General features: G+C 43.2%; 1 protein-coding gene across 1 annotated transcript in view; it reads left to right on the forward strand.

The window, feature by feature from the left end:
* The window catches only part of PTPRJ (protein tyrosine phosphatase receptor type J), a 196,857-nt gene extending 174,286 nt beyond the window's left edge, over nucleotides 1-22,571 (forward strand). Inside the window, exons 20-31 of the mRNA XM_081279725.1 lie at nucleotides 1,165-1,375; nucleotides 1,461-1,585; nucleotides 2,607-2,694; nucleotides 4,635-4,676; nucleotides 5,280-5,367; nucleotides 6,666-6,756; nucleotides 8,659-8,732; nucleotides 8,835-8,969; nucleotides 12,461-12,580; nucleotides 15,775-15,935; nucleotides 16,657-16,792; nucleotides 18,890-22,571. Coding sequence (XP_081135851.1) covers nucleotides 1,165-1,375; nucleotides 1,461-1,585; nucleotides 2,607-2,694; nucleotides 4,635-4,676; nucleotides 5,280-5,367; nucleotides 6,666-6,756; nucleotides 8,659-8,732; nucleotides 8,835-8,969; nucleotides 12,461-12,580; nucleotides 15,775-15,935; nucleotides 16,657-16,792; nucleotides 18,890-19,048 — 1,430 coding nt within the window. The 3' untranslated portion in view covers nucleotides 19,049-22,571. The remainder of the gene's footprint in view (nucleotides 1-1,164; nucleotides 1,376-1,460; nucleotides 1,586-2,606; nucleotides 2,695-4,634; nucleotides 4,677-5,279; nucleotides 5,368-6,665; nucleotides 6,757-8,658; nucleotides 8,733-8,834; nucleotides 8,970-12,460; nucleotides 12,581-15,774; nucleotides 15,936-16,656; nucleotides 16,793-18,889) is intronic.
* The last annotated feature ends 227 nt before the right edge of the window (nucleotides 22,572-22,798 follow it).

Genomic DNA, 22,798 nt, shown 5'->3' on the forward strand with positions numbered 1-22,798 from the left:
GGAGCTGGCTGTTGGCCTGATGGTCTTGATCTGGGGTCAGCAAACTTTTTAGGAAGGGCCAGAGAGCAAATGTATCAGGCTTTGCCTGCTCTACAGCCTCTGCCTGTTGAGCTCAGCCGTTGTAGTAGGAGAGACATCTAGATGGTGGTGGCTGCTCTCCTTAAACATTATTTACCAAACAGGTGGTGGCTAGATTTGGGTCATAGACCATAATGTGCCAACCTCTGATGTAGATTTTTCTTTTCTTTTGCAACACAGGGTTTTTTAGTGGCAGAATGTTATTTAGTCTTAACCAACATTATCTTCCCTCCCATCCAGATCATCCTTAAAGGATGACTTTCTTTTGAAAGAAAACAGAAAACGATTTCCTTTGCAGAGTGCATCCCTGCAGAAGTGGATTCAGGTTGCTTTTCCTTAGGGGGCTCTGTTACATTCCTTGGTGGTCAGAAGGGAATGACAGAGTGCCCTCAATTGCTGCCTGTGAGGGCACCGCATGGGCCTGAATGTAAAATGCCAAGCTTTGTTGTTTTGGGCAATTCTTTCATGTGAAAAATGCAGGGCCACCTCTGCCCTCCCTGTACCTCAACCTGTGGTGCTGTCCTCATCTCCTTGAAGAAGACGGGGACCAAACACACTCTGCAGGGATCCTAGGAGATAAAAGTTTGCTGGCTCCAAAATTTCAAAGAGCAGTGTTGAGACACATTTCTCTCTCTCTCTCTCTCTCTCTCTTTCTCTTTCTCTCTTTGAGTCTGTTTCAAGTTCTTTTTTATTTTGCTGGGATGGTTTTCAACAAATCCCACGGCTCAGACCTTTGCTGAATGAGGGTGCTGATGTTGCCTAGTGGCACTGCTGACCAGTACTGGCCTGTGATGAACGGGACCCCAGGCCTTCGGCCGGATGGTCTGGCTTAGGAATCCAGGACCATGTGGGCCCTGTGACCTTGGGCCAGGCCCTGTCCGTTTACCTGTGCTTTTATTTTCTTGTCTATAGAGTGGGGATAATAAGCTTTTGTGATGGGATCCATGGGGGTGAAGTGAGTTAATGTAAGCAAAGCCCGACAGTGAGAGGCCACTGGCACGCAGCGCCAGTGTCATAAGGTAGGTAAACGGGAGACTTAAGTCTCTGCTGTCACTTAACGATTTGCCTTCTCTGTGCTTTTCTTAGCTGATAACCCTTCTGCAGATGTTTTGAAGTATACATATAAGGATTTCAAAAACGGGGCCTCCAACACTTACGTGACATACTTCATAAGCACAGAAGAAAAGGGACATTCTCAGGGCTTGTCTGAGGTCCTGAAATACGAGATCGATGTTGGGAATGAGTCAACCACCCACGGCTATTACAACGGGAAGCTGGAGCCTCTGGGCTCCTACCGGTGAGGTCCTTTGTTCTTGTGTTTGGGGCCGAGCCTCCTGAATACAGAGCTCTGTGTGCCTGATTGTGGTCCTTGTCATCCACAGGGCTTGTGTTGCTGGCTTCACCAATATTACCTTTAACCTTCAAAGTGATGGACTCATCAACGGAGCTGAGAGCTACGTGACCTTTGGTCCCTATTCAGAGGCGGTTTTCTTGCCCCAGGATCCAGGTAGAGGAAAGACGGGAGCCCCGTCATCAATTCCGGTGTCCACCTCCTTTGGACCCCAGGGGGTTGGAGTGCCTGCCTCTCCCCTCTTAGAAGTGGAGATGTCATTTGTTCATTGGGCTCAGCTCAGCTTTCCCTACTCTGAGGTCCCCGGCAGCCCTTGTCCCTCACTCTCCCTTTTAGAAAAGCCAGCTGCATTTCCAATCTGCATAGATTATCTAGTCCTTTAATCTCAGAGTAGCTGGGCATGCTGTGTGACTTTTGGTGCATAGAATTCTTGAATATTTGCATCAGAAGGAATCATAGAAATTGCCTCATTCAATCTGTTTTAGAAACAAGGCTGTTAAGACCCCGAGATGGAAAGTCACTTCCCCAGGGTTACACAGCGGCTTAGAGGCCTGAAACTCTGGCCTTGGACTCCTTGTCAAGTGTTGCTATCCGTCGTGGTAGAACTGAGTGCTTATGGGAGCTTCAGGAACCTAAGGGAGGTACCTCCCCCAGCTCCATGCCAGAGACAAATTGACTTGTCTGTTTTTTCTACTTGGGAGTTGTTGGGTATAAAAAAGAATTCCCTAGGAGCAAAATCTGGGGAGTCCCCACTCCTCCCCAGTAAATGAGAGATCCACATCACCTTAGCATGGTGCCGTAAAGTGTTTTTTGCTCATACGGGGTGTTGGGCTCAAAAATCCTAAAGTGGTAAGATAATCAGTGATCTAGCCCAGTTCCCTAAATTTGTAGTTGAGGAACTAAGACCTGGAGATGAATTAGGCCTTTCTCACAACTGTCCAGGTAGTGGTGGAATAATGGGGATAAAGAGCCCAGCTCCCAAATGCCTGGACTAGTTTAAGGTCCAAAGATAGTTGACCATGCTCCATGTGCGTGTGCACACACATGCACATGTGTGTACTCTGGCACTCTGACCATACCCCCCGCCCTGTGCTATGAGGCCCCTGGCTGGTTGTCTGCTTGTCGGGGGTCCTGCAGGAACACCTTTCCAAGTGCCTCCCATTTGGACTTTGCCCAGGTGTCATCTGCGGAGCTGTGTTTGGATGTATCTTTGGTGCCCTGGTCATCGTGGCTGTGGGAGGCTTCATCTTCTGGAGGAAGAAAAGGTGACATTGTTTATGTTGATTGTAACACTCTACTCTGTAAGGGAGCTTTTTTATCGTGGGAAATTTCAAACATTCCAGGATTGGAAGGAGTCACTGGGAGAGCGCCCTGTTCCTTCCCGTCGTCCTCAGGGGTCTCCACCTGCCAGTCTGGCTTCACTTTTGCCCCAGCCGGGGCACTTTCAGCCCGACTTGGCTGCTGCATCGGGCTGTTGGTGAACCCTGCGGCGTAGGATGCTGCGCTCCCTCGGAGTGTTCTAGTCCACAGGCAGTTCCACGGGGTAGTGGTCAGAGGTTTCCTTGTAGAGTCAGCCAGGTCCCAACCTAGGATCCCCCTCTCACCTGCTGTTGGGAACCTGAGCCTCAGCGGCCTCCTCTGTAGTGTGGGGTAACAAGCGTGCCCAGCTCGGGAGGCTGCGGAGCCTTGGAAGGTGAAATGCTTTGCACACTGTCTTATCCCTCGAGAGCTGGTGTTTGACCTGTGTAAGCACCCTGTGGGTAGTTAAGTAGTGATGGAAAATAGCCGCCCTGTTTTAGGTGCCCCTAGTGTGCTTGGGTTTGTGCTTTCCATGAATTATTTCCTTCCCAAGGATCTGGAGAGGCAGATCTTGTGAGCCCCATTCCATGAATGCAGAGGTGCAGAACGTAACTTGAACGTGGTCTTTGCACTTTGTCGCCTACCCTCCTGCCTGACCGTGGGAAACCTGGGTGTTGGGGTTGATTTGCATCCAGGTGCCGTCAACCAGGGGATTTCCACCCTGACCCAGGGTTTTTAATGTGACCTGTGTCTGGTTTCTGGTGCTGCCACCTTGCACTGTTCAGATGGTGGCAGTGCTCACAGTTCTTAAATTTGGGGAAGGAAAGATCAGTGGCTGGGTGAAACAGCTTTATAGTATTTTTGTTATAAAAATAGAGTAGGCCTAATCTGTGGTGGCTCATGCCTATAATCTCAGTGACTCAGGAGGCTGAGAGAGGAGGACCACAAGTTTGAGGCCAGCCCCAGCAACTTAGTGTGACTCAGTTTCAAAAAATGGCTTGGGGCTGTAGCCTAGTAGTAGAGGTTAATCCCCAGTACTGAAAAATAAAATTAATGCAAGGAAAAAACAACAACAACAACAACAACAACAAAAAGGAATCCATAATTGTAGAAACACACAAGACTGCTCTTAACTTTTTTTTTTTCTTACCATTTTGATGTGCTTACAAAGCTCACACTTGGATGGAGTCATATCATACATGTTAGTGTCTAGCCTGCCACATCCACTTAAGACAGAGTGGACAGCTTCACTTCATCATTATTTCAAGTGGCCACGGAATATTTAACTGTGTGGATGTGCCATCTATTTAACTGATTTATTGGATGTTTCTAATTTTTGGCCATAGTTACATATCCTTGGGCACACTCATGATTCTTTCTTGAGGTTAAATTCCAAACTGGGCAATTACTGGGTTAGTGGGTATGCATGTCTTCAATTTTGGTACATGTCTGCCAAATTGCCTTCCAGAAAGTGTATTTTAATCACCAGAACGGAGTTGAGCTGGCAATGGGGAAGAATGCGGGTGCCCACCAGTGTGGCAGCTCTGGGTCTGACATGATTTTCTGTTTTATCGAGATAACTTACCAGACAGGTCTTCACACAAATGGAGTATGAACAAGTCTTGATTTTCAGTAAAGAAATGCCACTGATATGTATTTGCAAGGAAATTCCTGACAGTTTCTTGAGTAAGATTTCCTCCTACTTTCCCAGAACATAAAAGAGAATAACTTTCCAGATTTGTAACCAGCGTTTGCTGCTTGGGCTGTTGAGTTTGGTATTAGTGAGCAGGATTTAGTGTCTGATATGAACCCAGGCCCAGGGACAAGGCTTTAGTGCAGGTGTGAAAGGGGGAAGTGCAGAATGAGCCTATTTTGTCTAATGGATCTTCTTTTTCTTTCTAAACAGGAAAGATGCAAAGAACAATGAAGTGTCCTTTTCTCAAATCAAGTAAGTTTTTATAGTTATCAGCTTTACTTTAGGACACCCAGTCCCCCAATCTGTTCAGTGACAAAAGAATTCTTGATGGAACTTGCTGTCATTTTTCCTGATGGACAGAATTGGCCATGATCATCTGCAAGTTCTTGGTAGCTGTTTTCTACAAGAAATCTGAAGCTAGCATCTTGCTTTGTTCTATTGTTTTACCAGTAAACACATACTTTGTGATTTGCTTTTTTAAAAAACTAAGTGAATTATTAAATTTAAGGGGAGAGAAGAACTCATGTAAAGTCACAGATATGATCAGTTATAGAAGAGCGTTTGATTCCCTGATTCACAGTTCAGTGTTTTATGAATAATATTATTCTAATCTCCAGCCTTCATTCTACCCTCCCCCCAACAAATTATGTTCTGTGTTTTGTTCTTTTGAGATGTTTTTTACTTTCCAAATGAGCAAGTCTTTCTAATTGTTTACTTTTTTCTTTCCCCTTCTGTGATGAAGACCTAAAAAGTGAGTAACACCTTTTTTTAATGACTTACATTTTTCTACTTTTAGTATGAACTTCTGCAAATGTAAACACAATGCTAATAAGTTGTTTTTTTTGGTTTTCTTAGGTCCAAGTTAATCAGAGTGGAGAATTTTGAGGCTTACTTTAAGAAACAGCAAGCCGACTCCAACTGTGGCTTTGCAGAGGAATACGAGGTCCGTGGTTGCAAATGTGTTTTCCATTGCTTTGTGTGAGAGGTGACTGTGTCAGAGGGCTGAAACTTGTGCCTGTACCCTGGAGATCCCATTGTTGACCCTGAGAGCTCAGATGGACTGACTGTCACTTCCAGTAGATTATGTGTTTAATCTTGATGTTTGGGGATTACGCAGAGAGGTAGAGAAACTAGGAATTCAAGTTAGAGGATTATTGAATAGAATAACTAGCACACTGTAGGAGCTGGAAAGAAAACCAGATGGGGCTTTGAGAGGTCTCCAAGTTTGACTTGGAGTTTTATGTGCAGTTTCACTGCCAGTGTCTGACTTCCATCCCTGCCTTTGCCCCCCAGAGCAGCCCTGGAACTGCCCTGCCCAGAGCATCCCTGCACACTGGTCCTCCACATTTACACCCCCGAGACCCTGCTCACCACCTGGCACAGCTCACACACTCCCTTCTCCATGTCCCTTCCTCAGATCCCATTGGGGGAACATGAAGTCTCTGTCTGTCCTTGCAGTTCTCTGTCCTTTGCAGCATCTGTCCTCAGACTACCTTGTTCTGCGGCAAGTTGCTGTTTTCCACCTTTGGTGTTTGTTCAATTCTGTCTTGTCGTGTTGGCGATTTCTGTCTACACCTCTCCTCTAGGTTGCAAGCCCTGGAAGACAGGAATTGGCCCTTTTTTTCTTCTTTTAGCTGTGTGTGTTGGTTTTCTGGACCTAAAGCACACAGAAATGTATTTATGTAAACAAACATATGCTCTACCACTGAGTCAAGCCCCCAGCCCTTTTTATTTTTTGAGGCAGAGTCTTGCTAAGTTGCTGAGGCTGGCCTCAAAGTTGTAGTCCTCTTGCTTCAGCATCCTGTGTCACTGGGATTAGGTACAACTTAGCCTCTAGGGGAAGGTCCTCGCTTCCCACCTGCAGCTTCTGGTGGCCCCGGTTGTTCCTTGGTTTTGTGGTAGCGTCACTCTGATCTCTACCTTCATCTTCTCGTGGCATCTCCTTTGCCTGTGTGAGTCTCTCTTTGCCTCTTTTCCACTTACATCAATACACCCATATGAGATTAAGGACCACCCTGCTCTAGCGTGACCTCATTTTAATTTGATGACGTCAATAGTTATGGAGATTTCCAGTTAGATGCCACTAATCATTGGTACTGGAAGTTGGATGTTCAGCATACCTTTGGGGGACACAGATAAATGATCACCTCTGCATTCCCCCTTGGTCCTGCCACACTCTGTGCTCAGTGTAATCATATGTGAAAACTGAATAAATAATCAACTTATTCATTTTGTTTTCAGGATCTGAAGCTTGTTGGAATTAGTCTACCTAAATATGCGGCTGAGCTGGCAGAGAACAGAGGAAAGAATCGCTATAATAACGTTCTGCCCTGTAAGAGACTTCGCCCACACTCCCTTCCCTTCTTTCTTGCTGGCCGGCACCTCTCTAACGGGGTCGGGGCATAGTGCTCTAACTAATAGCCACATTCCAGAACTATTCAGTGGTCACCTATTGTATGTTAAATGCTACTCTCAGGGACATCTCATTTAACTGAGTCCTCACGATCACTGTGAATTGGGTAGCAGAATAAACTGAATGCATAGAACTTCTATGAGTAGATGTGGAAAATGCAGCACCTAGTGTAGGTGATTTGTTCAAGGTCACACAGGCAGGAAGGGCAAAACCAGGCTCTGGACCAGCCTGCAATCCTCGTTCAAGGAAAACCAGAGTTTGTGCTCTCAACCCCGCTGTCTGTCTTTCAGCCCCTTTAATTCAGTTTGTAGAGTTCAGGGTGAAGGTGGGCAGATGCATAACAGGCCGGTTGCACTTGCTGCTCGTCCAGACACTCCTTTGATTGGCTAAGCACATTCCACAGCTAAATATGAGTTATGTGTGGGTTCCTTCCTATTTTGAAGAATTACCCATGTTTGCCACACAACTAACAGGGAAAACAGCAAGTTGAGTTTAAAAGGAGAATCATTTATTACATCAACTGTTAGATGAAAGTGGGTTGTGGTCTCTCTTTGGGGATGGGAGTTAGTTAGGGCCCAGAAGGAAGTGCAGGTGGATTGCAGCCATGTTCTGATTTAGCAGAAACTGACAGACTTGTGGGTAATTTGTACATCAGGCTATTTAGAGACATTGTCTTTTCAATTTGAAGCCATGTTTTCTCTTTCCTGGACTAAAACATTAATTTCTCAGTTCAGTCTCAGCATTTCTCTCTAGCTCTTGGGTTCTTTTTTCTTCATTTCCTCCCCTTACACTTGACAAGGAGTATTGACTCCATTTCTGAGAAAAATCTTTTTAGTCTGGGTTGGGGGAGCTGCCCTAGCACTGCTTCTGAGGCCACCTCAGATTATCAGCCTGCTCTTGTGAATATCCGTGCAGAGTTTCGGATCTGGAGCGAGGGCTGGGAGTTTGGTGTCTGGGTATGGTTTCTCTTGGAAGACTTTTGACTGAGACTCACATTGGTCACTGGGTTTAGCATTGCTGTGTTATTTTGTCCCAGAGAAGGTAAGGTGGGTGTGGGCAGAGACAGGGCAGCCCCTGTGGTACCACTCAAGGCCTGTCCAGACTCTTGGAGTTCTAAGGTTATTTCACTGCTGGGGAATCAGGCAAATTTGTGAGTCATGCTTTTGAAAATGATAGTCATAGTTAGAAAACGTGAGTACTTTGACACTTCTATGCATAGTAGTCTTATACATTCAGTTTATTCTTGAACTTAGTATTTTTTATAACAACCTTTTTATATAAGGATAGAGGCAGGGTGGAAGAGGTTTACCTGGGCGTGTACCCTGTCGTGGTAGAACAGGCATTAACTTTGCATTGTTTGCTGCTCACCAGATACAAAGACTCCCATGAATCACTTCAACTCATAAGCCCCAGTTTCCTCATCTGTAAAACAGGGTAAAAGCTTGTGGGGTGCTTTTGAGGAATGAAAAAAATTGCCCAGTACAATTCCTACTCTGCTCATGGCAGACACCTGTGGCCTCTTGCTTTGTCTGAGCAGGGAGACTGGTGTGGTTAGGAGCTGGGGCCTTGGTGTCTGGCTGCCTGGGTTCTAACCCTGTCTGTGCCATTTATGAGCCCTACTTGGGTGACCGTGTAACTCCTCCATGCCGCAGTCACATAGGATGACCGTGAGATTAAATGAGCTGGTGTAGAGGATCCTAAGTTGCTCCTCTTCCAAGAGACACAGCCCGGATCTTGCACTTCTGTTCTCTTTCATGTCTGCAACTTCTCTAAAATGCTGGCTTCTAACGTGGACCTTGATTTCTCCTTTTATGGTTACAGATGATATTTCTCGAGTCAAACTTTCAGTCCAGACCCATTCCACTGATGACTACGTTAATGCCAACTACATGCCAGTAAGTCGGCAGATGGCTCATAGTCCTGGGTTGTTACGACAGAAATATCAGAGTGTTCCTTTCTGTTTTCTTTGACACTGAGTATGTGTTTCCTGTCTTTAGGGCTACCATTCCAAAAGAGAGTTTATTGCCACACAAGGACCTTTACCCAACACTTTGAAGGATTTTTGGCGCATGGTTTGGGAGAAAAATGTCTATGCCATTGTGATGTTGACCAAATGTGTTGAACAGGGAAGGGTAAGTCTTTAAAAATTTAAAAATCAAATGAAATTAATTAATGTTTTTTTTTTTATTGTGGTGCAACTATGTCTTTTAAAAAAAACCCTTCCTCCTAAATATTACTATCTTTATTCTTAGAACTTTATTTTTCCTTTTATTCCTTAAAAAGTTTTTTCTCTTTTAAGCTTTTATTCATTTTTATTAGTGTTTTAATTATGCAGAATAATGGATTTGATTGTGGCATATTTGTACATGCAGATAACATTTTGATTATGTTCACTTTCCCATTAACCTCTCTTCCTCCTCCTCCAGATTCCCTTCCTCTCCTCTAAAAGTCTCTCTGTTGATTTTCATGTCATATTTTTTTTAATCTTGAAAAACATCTGATTTTTCATTATGTTCATTTGTGTACAAATAGCAACATCTTCAATTCATTAAGTCACTGCTGCTAGAGTTAGTAAATAGCAAGAGTTGGGTTAGTGCTGTGGAAAATCTCCAGTGAGACTGTTTCAGTTAATTTTTTTATCACTGTGACCCAAAGACCTGACAAGAACAACTTAGAGGAGAAAACATGTATCTTGGCTCATAGTTTCTTAGGTTCAGTCCATGGGCAGCTGACTCCACAGCTGTGGGCCTGAAGTGAGGCAGATCATCATGGTGCATGGGCGCAGCAGAGGGAAGCTGCTCAAAACATGACAACCAGAAAGCTGAGAGAGAGCTCTGCTTATCAGGGACTAAAACATAAACCCCTCTAAAGGCACATCCTGGTGACTTACTTCCTCCAGCCACACCTGACCTGCCCAAATTACTGCCCACTTAATCCATATCAGTGGATTAATCCACTGATTAGCTCACACCTCATAATCTAATAATTTCACCTCTGAGAATTCTGGCATTGTCTCACACACGAGGAGCTGGTGGACACTGCATATCTAAACTATAACAGAGATGCGTAGCTCTGTCCATAATCAGCTGTGTGCACGTGAGCAAGCCCACCCTGTCAGTAAGTAGCAGGCTTCTTTATCTCTCAGCTTGGAGGTTTCACCAGTTTAGTGATTTTCACACTTAGATTTTTATCAGTGAGGCCCCTTCTTGAAGTAAAATCTCAGCATTATCCCCAGATAAGTTTCAGCAGCAGCTCTTCCTGGTGTCCTGGAATCCTCCTATTGTTTCCATCAATGATAAGATTTCTTCTGGTAATAAGACTCTGTTTCCCAAAGTTGATATAAAGAAGATAGAAAAACGTGCTGAATTCAAAACTTTGGTGCCTGACGTTACTCCGTGAATTTTTGCTGTTGTTGCTGGGAATTGAACCCAGGATTTTGTACATGCTAAGCATGAGCCATACCACTGAGCTGCATTCTTGATTTAAAAAAAAATGTAGATTTTACTTCTTGAGGAATAGGAATGGATTCCTTAAGCTAGTGGTTCTCACACTGGATGTCCTTCAGAATCACCTGGAAGGTGGTTCTACCCCCAGTTTCTCATTGAGAACAGCATTTCTGGCAGGGCCAGGTGATACAGATGCTGAAGTCCACGTACATACTAAGTTGGTACCATCCTAGGTGATAGTGGGAACTCATCAGCTTTCATTTAAAAAAATGTTCTTTTAAAAAAAAAGTTTTGGATGGTTGCTCACTTTTCCTTTTTTCTGGTTATTTTTGAAAGTAAAATTTCTGTCAATGTGTATAAGTGCACACACACTATTATTTCATAATAGACATTATACTGAGGCTTTTTAAACCTCTTCTTTTTATCTTATGAGTGTATCTTAGGAATGTGGCTAAATTATTAAGTAGTTCTTTAAAACATAAAGTTACCAGATGTTTATCCAGCTTCAAGTGTGGGTAAGCTCCTGTGCTAGTGGAGGTCATGGAGCAGGAGAGATCACAAGGGTCGGCAGGTGATGGTGCTCGGCTTCCCGTTGCCTGTGATACACAGGGCTGGGTTCTGCATTCCTTCTTGCATCAGGACAATAGGCTCTTAAGGGCATGAAAGAACCGTCATTTTATGAATGCAGATAAACTTTATAGTACTGCTGATCCCAGGACCTTGTCCATGGAATATTATCATAACTGTTAGACAAGTGAAAATGAATAGTTAAATGTGTGGAGAACATGAAGATGAATTTAGATGGGCCATTCATCTTAGGTCAGGGTAGAAGTGGGTGTCACTGACTGGGTCAAAGGGAAAGGAAGCCAATGCATTTTCTGCATTAGAATTGCATTTTTTTTGACATCAGAGATTAAACCCAGGGGTGCCACATGGGCCACATCCCCCTTTTAAACAATTTTTTATTTTATTATTTTTTAAAATTTTGAGACAGGGTTTCACTAAGTTGTTTACAGCCTAAGTTGCTGCCATATTTATTATGGTTTTCCTAGATCAACCCTGGGAGATATTATCATTACTTTATAGAGGGAGAAACTGAGGCTCAGAGAACCTTATAACTTGCTCACAAAGTAGCAACAGAATCCAGTTGATAAGAGGCTGAGCTGGTAATCAAATCTGTATTAGAATGTGTCCCAGTCTTGAGTTCTTTCTTGAAGCTTGGTACAGACAATAGGATCTTTAAAAAAAAAACAAGCAGAGATTCCCCAGCCAGAGTCATATCTCTGGAGGGGAAACCCAGGCATTTGTTTTTAAAACAAAACAAACCTCTCTGATAAGTCAGATAATCAGTCAAGTTTGAAGCTACTAGCAAGTGAACACACCTTGGGAAGTTGTGTATTTGTGCGCTGGTGTGTAAGGTATTTGCCAAATGGGGATTCAGCTATTCTTGAAGAGCAGTTATTTCCTAGTTTTGATTTCTGTTTACATTTGCTCACCAACTTTATCAGAATCGAAGATCTCAGTGTGATTCAACTTGATCCCCTTTACTGCTGTGTGTATTTGGACTGCAAATGGGGTGTATCTACAAGTGCTGGGAATAGTTCCCATTTCTTTGGGCTGCTTGGGATTATGGGCCAACCTGAGTTTAGTGCAGTGATCTGTCGTGGAGTGGCTCCTCAAAAGGCCAAAAGGAACTGGATGGGGATTGTGTCCCAATGTCAAGAGATAGCAGGTGTTTGGCTCTAAATCAGAAATGCAGAAATGATGGGACCCAGTGGTGCACACCTATAATCTCAGCTGTCTGGGAGGCTGAGGCAGGGGGAGCACAAGTTCTAGGTCAGTCTGGGAAACTTAGCAAGATACTTTCTCAAAATAAAAATTATAAAGGGCCAGGAATGTAGCTCAGTGGTAAAACTGGGGGTGGCAGGGGAGAGAAAATGATGACCCAGTGTTGGCAGATCTGATTTTTACAAAGTCTGAAAGCTCCCATTTTAAAGGAGTTGACAAGAATTATAAATTAAAAGCCAGAAAGGGTCAACCCAGAGCCCTGCTAAGGGACCAGTTCTGTCCCTCATGCCAGTTTCTGTTACCTGGTTTTCCTTGTGAGGCTTTAGTGATAGTAGTTGATGTGATCTGAGTCTTTTCATGAAAAGTGCAATTTTGCAATTTTATTTCAGACAAAATGTGAGGAGTACTGGCCCTCCAAGCAGGCCCAGGACTATGGGGACATAACTGTGGCAATGACATCAGAAATTGTTCTTCCGGAATGGACCATCAGAGATTTCACAGTGAAAAATGTAAGTAAGAGGTGAAAATAGATACATCTTAAAAAGCTAGCAGTTTCTGATTTTGGGGTGTACGTTTAGATTGATGTTGACTGTTAGGTTATTTTTTTTTTTGAATCAGGAAAACGATTTTAGCTTTCTTTCTTTTTTCTTTATTTTGCAGAAAAAAGGTATTCTTATGTAAATACACTCAAAGGCAACTCCTTGTATTTATTTTCTCGAGAGAAATTTCGTAAATTTTTCCTGAATAAAATGAGTCTTAAGAGCATGGCCCTGAATCAGTAGTTCTTTCCTCCCTCCTCCAGGTGATTTGTTCAGGGAGTTTTTGTCACACACTGAAGCCTTTTGGATTATTTGGTTGGGAATATGTCATCAGGGGTGCCAATTGCTGTTAGGAGTGGTTTATACCTTTATTTTATTTATTTGTTTTTATGTGGTGCTGAGGATCGAATCTAGTGCCTCACATGTGCTAGGCAAGTGCTCTACCACTGAGCCCCAAGCCCAGCCCAGGAGTGGTTTATAAGGGTTATATTAAGAGGATCAGGGCCTCTCTATGCACATTGCATCTTTTCCCCCAAAAGTTACAAACACAAATCCAATTAAATTGTGCAGGTGTTCTAGGACATCAAGTCTATATGTTCTTATTTTTATTTTTTAAACAGTGTTTGAAATAGAGGCCATGCCATGAAATGACACTGATACCTCCTGATGGCTGTGTAGATGGATTTAACTATTTGCAATTTATTCTCTTTTATCTTCTGGTTCCAAGTTTAAGTCTCTCCCCTAAAGAAATAGTAGGAAATACAGGAATAGGCTTTGTTAGTCATAAAGATGAGTCTGAGCATTATTTATAATGGATGAAAGATGGAAACTGTGCACATGCCCAGCCTTTGGAGAAAGGCGAAACTCTGACTTATCTAACTATATTGTTACTCACTTATTTGAAATGATGCATATACATAGTATGTATACAGCTGGCCCTCTGATACCCGGGCTCTAGATCCATGGATTTGACCAACTTACCATCAAAGAATGTTTAGGAAAAAAAGTTGTATCTGCACTGAGTGCATAGACTTCTTTTTCCAGTCATTACTCCTTAAACAATAGAGTGTAACAACCATTTACATAGTATTTATATTATAGTTTAGGTTTTATAAGTAATTTAGAGATGATTTAAAGTACAGTCATGTGTTGTTTAATGACAGGGGTAGGTGCTGAGAAGTGTGTCATCATGTGAACGACATGGAGTGTGCTTACACAAACCTGATGGTACAAACTACTGCACTCCTAGGTCATGCACACAATATCTTCTACATGGTCTGTGGTTGAAACTTTGTGCATGACCGTGTTCAGGAGGATGTGTGTAGGTCATGTGCAAATACTATGTCATTTTATACTATGTCGTTTTATTTAAGGGGCTTGAGCATCCATGGATTTTCATATCTGTGGGGGTCCTGGAACCCCCAAGGTTGCTGAGGGATGACTGTCATCATGAGATGTTAAAACATAATGTGACTGAGACACTTGAGGAGATGAAATCTTATGAGTGTTATGAAAAGTGTATGGAAGAAAAGCCGGGCAGCAGATCCAGTGGTGTGGACTCTTATGGGAATTGGGGTGTTAAATTCTAGTTGACAAGGATTATCCTTGAAGGTTCTATAAGTCAGAGGTAAAGCACAGGATAATAAATATTAATTCTTTACTTATTGCTATGTCTCAAAGATTCTAGGCTCAATTAATATTTTACTTCCTCCTTGTTGTCAAAGCTGTTACCAGGCACTGGCTGGGCCGCCTAAACAATTAGGTTTATAGTTGAAAAACCTTGCTTACTTCTGTATGCTTTGCCCATTTAAACTGAGTGGCTTATCTCTGGTTGCTTTTCCTGCTTGGAGTTTGCCTTTGTGGAGGGGAACTGTGGGTCAAATTGCCCACATCATATAAAAAGATTGTTATGGCTGTCATTATTGTTTCATTAATTAAACTCCAGATTAATTCAGATTTCACTTTTTTTCCACTAAAGCTTTCTCTTATATTAGAATCCAATCCAGGTTACCAGATGACATTTAGTAAAATATTATTCTTTCAATTTTATAAAATGCACAAATACATTTTCCTTTAAAAAATGAGAGCATTAATACAGCTAAGAGTTTTCCTTTTACCACCACCCCTAACCTGAGCCCCTCTGCAGAAATAACAGTGAGAACTATTTCCTTCCTTGATTTCTTTTTCTCTCCCTCTCTCTCCTCCTACTTTGCCTAGCTAGCCCCTTTCCTTGGAAGAGGACTTTTGGTGAAACTTGGGGATGTTAAGTTTGTTTGTGATGAGGCTTCACCTCACTTTGCCCTTTCTTCCAACTGTTTTTAATATTTTGATTAATGTGAAATCGTTGATTTTTATAATAAATACATAGTAAAACGTTAGCCTCAAAGGACAGCATTCATAAAAGAGACGGAGATGCCTGCGGTCCAGCTGTGGGTCCACTTGGTGAGGCCAAGGCTCAGTCATGGGCTGTAGCTGGGTCAGTTCTGATACTTAAAAGTACATGTTTGGTCAGAGGTAGGAAATCAGTAGGCACAATAACTAGTTTGTTGGAACAGGACCCAGTTTCTACTGTCTATTAGATTTTGGCAGTGGGCAGGGTGGGCAGGAACCTTTCTCAAAACTCTGCAATTGTAAATATTTGCTTGGTGCTTGCTAATTGCCTGCCATTCTCTTAGAGTCTCTGGAGGACCTTGATGAATTATGAGGTATGGATCCTCATGGTTTTATTTGGGTAAACTACTTTTGGTTTTGTGGTCAGCGACGTCCCCAGGTGGGCTTAGGAATGGGGTTTGTGAATCTCTCAGGAGGTGCAGGTTCAAAGATGTGAGTCCATTGTTGGCCAGCAACTGGAAAGGGAAGAAGAGATAGGAACAGGAGGAGGAGTAGATGTCTCAGCTGGCTCTGAGGTGAATGTCGGGGAAGCCACTCACTTTCCTCTGACTCTCCCTTTCCTCTTGCGCACGTTATGAGGATTTGATGAGGATAAAGGATGTGGAAGATCCACAGCAGGCGTTGGTACTATGTGAAGTTCTTCTCTGGTTGTGCCCACTACTGCTGCAGTGCCTGTTGTCTGTCCCAGGCATGCAGTGAGCAAGCTCTGCTCTCCTTTGTGACATTGTCAAGCAATTCTTGTCTCTGAACCTGACCCCTTTGTTGTTTTGTAGATCCAGACCAGTGAGAGTCACCCGCTGCGACAGTTCCATTTCACCTCTTGGCCAGACCATGGCGTACCCGACACCACGGACCTGCTCATCAACTTCCGATACCTTGTTCGTGACTACATGAAGCAGAGTCCTCCCGAGTCACCCATTCTGGTGCATTGCAGGTATGCAGATGGCACTAAATGTGTGACAATTCCACATGCGATTTATGAGCAGTTCACAAAAACAGCATAATAGTCATTTACAAATTCAAGAAAGATCTGAATTGATTCCCTAAGCTCCAAGGTGCTTGAATAGTGGTTGGCAAACTGTAGCCTGTGGACCAATTGTGATCAGCCACCTGTTTTACAAATAAAATGTCATTGGAACACAGCCAGCCTATTTGTTCACATATCTTTTATAGTTGCCTTCATGCTACAGTGCTATTACGGCCTGCAAAGCTGAAGGTATTTGCTATTTGGCCCTTGCAGAAAGAGTGTGCCCACTCCTACTCTAGAACAATAAGAAGTGAACTTTAAAGCTAAAGGAATTAATTTGGGGCTGAAGAAAGGAGGAGGGGCTTTGTTGCTCTGTGGGGAAATAAATAGGTGAAAGGTCCTCTCCTGGGTTAGGGTGGCCACTAGAGTGGGATGAGTGGAGACTCTGTGACAAGGTGTTTTATTTAAGACATTTAACTCAAAAGTTAGTTTGGGACTTATGCCTTAGGTTCGAGCTAGTGCAGCCTGACTTGCTGCCATTTCAGTTGAGCCAAGGTTGGTTGATCCTGGCCATCGCTCTCCAACAGTGCTAGTGGAGAAGAGCAAGAAATGAGAACAAATGGGGGCATTTTTGGAAGTCCACAGTTGAGGCAAACCACGGTGATGGGCTTCTGTCCCTTTCTTTCAGTGCTGGGGTTGGAAGGACGGGCACTTTCATTGCTATCGACCGTCTCATCTATCAGATAGAGAACGAGAACACTGTGGATGTGTATGGCATCGTGTATGACCTTCGGATGCACAGGCCTCTCATGGTGCAGACAGAGGTGAGGCCAGGATCCGTGACGGGCACTCTGCCCTGCCCATCTGTTTCTCAAGGTGGCATGGGGTCACATGCTTGCATTAGAATATTTCACCTTTCCAGATCTTCTAGCTCTTGGCTCTGGAGTAACCCTGAATTTCGTTGCAAATCCTAAACTGAGTTGGAATTAAATGACCTGATACAAGTGACGTAGTGGCACTGATCCCAGTCGTGGAACTACCTGGATAGTGTCAGGATCCTTCACCGTGCTGCCTCTGACTTATCAAATAATCTTTTCACGTCTCCAAACTTTGGTGTCCGGGTTTTAGTAAAACTGATCCTTCCACTCTTTTTTTTTCTAAGAAGATCTGACATCTTTAAAGTAAACTGACCAAACAGATGTCTTAAACAGGAAAGCTAGGAAATAGCATGATTCTGCTTAAGCATTAATGCAGCACTTAGTCCCCACCCAACCTCGTAGCGGTTAAAGAACATTAGTTGTCAAGAGATACAGAGGTGATGGTCAGTGCACCATGGAACGTGTGCAGGACTGTTAGATTTGTTTTCCCCGAATGTTCCCGATCAACAGTCTTTTCAAGGCATGTTCTCGTCACAGTACAGTGGGGACTAGCCTTCCTCTAAGGGATGGATGTGCCTTGACCAAGATGAGAGCAGAATATTAATTTTGTATCCGGCTGTTGCCCTGTACCAATTTAGAACCCTCTGAATATGCGCTGTGTTTTTGAGTCTAGCAGGGAATGTTCTGGAGGCCCAGGTACATTGTGTGCTTCAAGGTGAACTGTGCCGTTGAATGAAAAGAGGAACATTTATCTCCTGTATTTGAGTTTCATTTTTCTGCTATAATTGTATAGAGTCATCTCTCAGTCTCTGTGTTCTTTTAAGAAATACAGAAGTCTTGTGCCTGTGGATTTTTTTTCTTTTCTTTTTTTTTTTATGTTCTGAAAATAGTACTTAGTCATTAAAAAATTTAGCAATATAGGACTTTGTAGAGTATATTTTTCCTTTTTCCCTTTTCTTCCCCAAGCCTGCTTCCTGGAGGCTGTCAATGGGTCTAGTTTGGAATATGTCTTTTATAGGCCACTTCATGTTCCTCAGTATACATACAGCCTCACTCACTCACTCAAATGGAGTAGAGTATTTTGAAAAAAATGGATCCTGTTTTCTACATAAGGCTTCCTCATTTTTTTTTCCTTACAGGATTATGGTTATCTTTCTGTGTTGGCATACACCTCTTTTTATTTTTTATTTTTGGTACTGAGGATTGAATCCAGAGGTGCTTAGCCATTGAGCTACACCCCTAGCCCCTTTTAATTTTTTGAGACAGGGTCTTTAAGTTGCTTAGGGCCTCTCCAAGTTACCAAGGCTGGCCTCAAATTTTTGATCCTCCTGCCTTAGCCTCACAAGCCACTGGGATTATCAGCATGTGCTATAGTGCCTGGCCTCCTCTTCTTCCACCTCTTCCTCCTCCTCCTCCTACTCTTCTGATATATTTTTAGTTGTAGATAAGCACAATACTTTTATTTACTTATTTATTTTTGTGTGAGAAAGAACCAGTGCATCACACATGCTAGGCAAGCGCTCTACCACTGAGCCACAACCTAGTCCTTTCTCTCTCTCTCTCTCTCTCTCTGTCTCTCTCTCTCTCTCTCTTTTTTTCCCCCATGGCTACCTGCATATCCTGATGTGGTTCTCACTGCTTTTCACCTGATCACTCCTTTATCCCATCTTCTATCTTGAGAATTATGATTTACTTTTGCTGCGCAGCTTCCCGAGCCCAGGAAATCTTGCTGGGCTTGTTATTTTTTTGGACATCTGTGCATTATCTCCTCCACATCCTCCCTTTCCCCAGGATTCCGATATGTGTCCATGGGGAGGGCAGGGGGGAATGTGCCTCTCTGGTTGAGAATCACTGATGCAGAAATATTGCTGTCTGGGGTTTCAGATTTTACCAGAATGTTGTGAATCTCTTAAAACCTGTTCGCTGCTTGCCATTGGGTGGGGTGGAGTTTGGGTGGTTGGTGACAGGGATGATGTATTGGAAAGTAGTTTGGGTGCTAATCTTGGGACCTGTGCTCATTGGCTCTCTCCTTTTCTCTCTCAGGACCAGTATGTTTTCCTCAATCAGTGTGTTTTGGATATTATCAGATCCCAGAAAGACTCCAAAGTCAATCTCATCTACCAGAATATGACTGCAATGACAATCTATGAAAACCTTGAGCCAGTGAGCATGTTTGGAAAAACAAATGGTTACATTGCCTAATTCCAAAGCAGATCCTTTTTGAAGTTAACCAGACTGACGCACCCACAGCAGAGGAAAACGCCCCGATGTTGACATGTCTTCATACGTCTCTTATCTCAATTCTGTGTTCTGTTCTGTTAGAACTACTCTGGAGGGTGTGAAGCTGCGCATGTCAAACGTGGCAGATGAGAAGCTGGGGCTTTCAGGGGCTGTGGATGGGGGTGAGCAAATCAACTGCATTCCTGTTACCAATGGGATGAGTTCACTTTTTTATTTTCTTTGAGAATTGTGGAAAATCAGGAAAAGTGAGCTATGATTTTTTTTTTCTTTTTCAAAACAGGTTTCTTTTTCTTTCTTTTCTTTTCTTTCTTTTTTTTTTTTAAAGAGACTATTTTATATGATTCACATGCTAAAGCCAGGATTGTGTTGGGTTGAATATATTTTAAGTATCAGAGGTCTATTTTTACCTACTGTATCTTGGAATCTAGCTGATGGAAAATACATAATTGTGGGTGATAATTGTGTAGGGAGGGGGATGCGGTGCCTCTTCCGCATAAGTTTTCTATTTGAACATGTGCCTTTTCTGAATTATGCTTCCACAGGCAAAACTCAGTAGATATCTCTATTTTTGTATCGAATCTCATAATTGGAGTATGTGGAATATTTAAACAATAGTTTAGCATCCGAGGTTCGCCTTCTCGCTCACATTCCTGTTCTCACCCAACTGAGGAGGCCTCTCTTTGCTCCCTCCCTCCCCCCACGTACATCTGTGCTCCATTTCTTTCTTGCTTTTATTTTTTTTTCCCTCCCAGTTTTCTCCAAAGACTTCTGTTGGCAACATTTTTAGCCCATTGGTTGGGTGAGAATGGAAACTAAAATATCACAGTGAGAATTTCTGCGGATGGGGATGGGAGAAGCAGAGGAATCCTACGGTGACATAAATCCTTTCCTTGTCCCTGTCTCAACCCTTTTCTCATTTCTGTCTTTGGTAAGAAGGATTATTTAAAGGTGCAATATGTGACTTAGTGATTCATGATGCTCTGGGTTTTTAGTAATGTTTTACTCAGGTTGGCATTTTATGTGTGTCGTATGTCTGTGTATGTGTGTGTGTGTGTGTTTAAAAGTGTGGCAATCTGTGAACACTTCGGTGTGAATTCAGTGTCAGATGAATCCCCCTCCCCCAAAGTCCACTGGCTTTAGTCCCTATCTGCAGTGACACATATCGGTATCTACTGTACATATAAATACTAAACTCTTAAAACAGTCATTCCTATGAATTGAGGTGTACAAAGTCTGATTTGTATCAAAGATGTAATTATTATTTTTAAAACCTCTTTTCACTATACTGCTGCTGTAATTACTTTGATTTTTAATGTAGATTGATTTTTTTTTTTTTGGCTTCAGGTGTGTATTCACCAAGAATTTCAGGATTTATGTGGATTTACTTTATGGGTACATCATCTGTAAACTTCTCAAGGCATTAACATGAAAGGATTTGTTTGTTTTATATTGTGGCTCAGGTTACATTTTGAAGAAGTTTCGAGTTTGTTTTCCAATAGGCAATGAAGTATACAAGGTCTTATGAAGGAATCACTGAGTCCTTGGAGTCCTGTGGCCGTGTCCCACAGTAACACATCCTGCTGCACACTCAGGACCATGTGTCCTGTTGAGAACGAGAGCGGGGACTTCTCTGCCTCCCTGGTCACTGTGGGCCCGAGGGATCCTGCCTCCCGATGCTGCCATGTTCCTCACCTCACTGGCACTTTGAGAAGCGACTGGACATGTTAGTGGGTATTTTAGGGTGATATAGGATGAACCTCAATGTACTGAAAGCCCTCGATGTGGTTCAGAGGTTTCATGCTGTATGTCTTTTGTCCCCCTTTCCCTGTGAGGTACTGAAAGGATTAAAAGGAGAGGTCATGGTGGTGTCATGATTTGGGGAGAGTTTGCTTCTCAAATGGAAATTGCACTTTTTGCTGAATCCTTTGCATTCTTAGGTAGTAAGCAGTCCATTCAGTATCAGGCTTTCAAGCATGAGGTGGACAGGCCAGGTTGGGCCCTCCTAACTCCATGTCACAGAGGGCTGTGGCTCTGTAGGTGGGGACCAGGAAAGCCACACCATCCCTGGGTTTGGGGTGGAGCTGGTTTTGGGTCTGTTGCTCCGGCACCTTCACACTGATCTGTCCCCAAGTCATGCAGGCTGCGGAGAGTCCCAGGCACCATTCAGAGCTCCCTGTCCCAATAGCCACTCTGTGGGCCACACCTTTCCCACTCATGGTGGGGGCCTGAAGTATCAAATCCCATGTAGTTTCTAAGCCCTGCTCTGTCTGCACTGCTGCCACGGAAAAATCAGAGGAAAGACTTACCCCTAAAAATGTCCTTTAGAATATCAGAGTCCCTCAAAAGATTAAGTCAACATAATTGTAAACATCTTGTGTAAAAATTGCAAAGCACAGAGACCCTCCTTCCCCTGCCTGACGTGAGCTTGGGAAATAGTTGGGCAACAGCCCCAGCAAGCCACTCTCCAACGTCACCCTGCTCCTAGGAGGAAGGCTTGAGATGGAGAGGTCTGGAATTCCAAATGGGTAGGTCACACGAAGGTCATGATGATGCTCTGCAGCCTGGGAAGGACTGGGGACCAGGCCACTGGGGGTGGCCAGTGTATTTATAGCACTGTCATTGGAAAGGGAAGATGAATGTGTAAATAGTAAGGACAGGCTGGGGGCGGGTCTGATGTAAGACCACGGTGCCCTGAGCTTCTGTCCCAAGCCCTCCCAGGAACAATGAACTAGAATTTGGAGAGTCCATTGGGACCGTGAGGATGGTTTGTGCTCCCTGCTCAGTATTTTGACAGTTGCACATAGAAAAGCAGCCAGTGTGGATTTGCTGTTCATGAAAGGGCTATAGATTGGTGACCAGCTGGTTTGAGGGGTTTGGGCCATTAATATCTTCTCCCAAGAGCAAAAACATTTTGCCTCCAAAGTTGAATCTAGTAATGACTGGCACCAGTGGGAAGTGACATTTGGTGTCTGTTCCCCATGGCCACATTGTGACCTCCAACCAGACTTGGACATAATTGACTCCACTGGATTTGTACTTGGCAAAGTCAGAGGCTCTCGGGTGTGGGGGTGGGGTGGGGTCAACTATGCATATTTGTATTTCATGTGGGATGAAAAAGCTTGATTTTTATTTTATTTTATTTTATTTTTTTGAAATGCTTGATTGCGCTTGATGAGCTAAACAAAGTCTTGGTGACTGATGTTGATTTGCCTCAAAAGTCCAAGTTTCTGAGTTTTCAGACTACTGTGTAGCAGTTGTGTGTTTAACATACTGTAGCTTTTTCTCCCTTGGGGGCACATATGAATAGGACATGTTGATGTGGACTCTAAACTGTAATTTTCTTGTAACTATTTTGGAATGATGCATATTTTTAATGTTTGTTATACTTGTACAGAGTATTGCTGTTGGTTGCTTTTTTTTTTAAGGAAAAAATGGCCTGAAAATTTTTTTTAAAGACTTACAAATACCAAATATACAAAATGTCAACACATTATGCCTTTGTTTCTTTCTTTTATTTCCCCCTCTCTCTTTACTTCATGTTCACACTATTTACCAAGCAGTTTATTGGCTTATATTTGGCTGGGGTAGGCTTAAAAAAACAACAACATAAAACAAATAAACAACCCCCTCCCGTCAAAAACATGATTCCCTTTGGGATTTTCCACACAGAGTTAGTTTTCTAAGGCTGCCATTACAAATACCACAGGCTGC

This window comes from Spermophilus citellus (genome assembly GCF_964194105.1).
Source record: "Spermophilus citellus genome assembly, chromosome: 2".
NCBI lineage: Eukaryota > Metazoa > Chordata > Mammalia > Rodentia > Sciuridae > Spermophilus > Spermophilus citellus.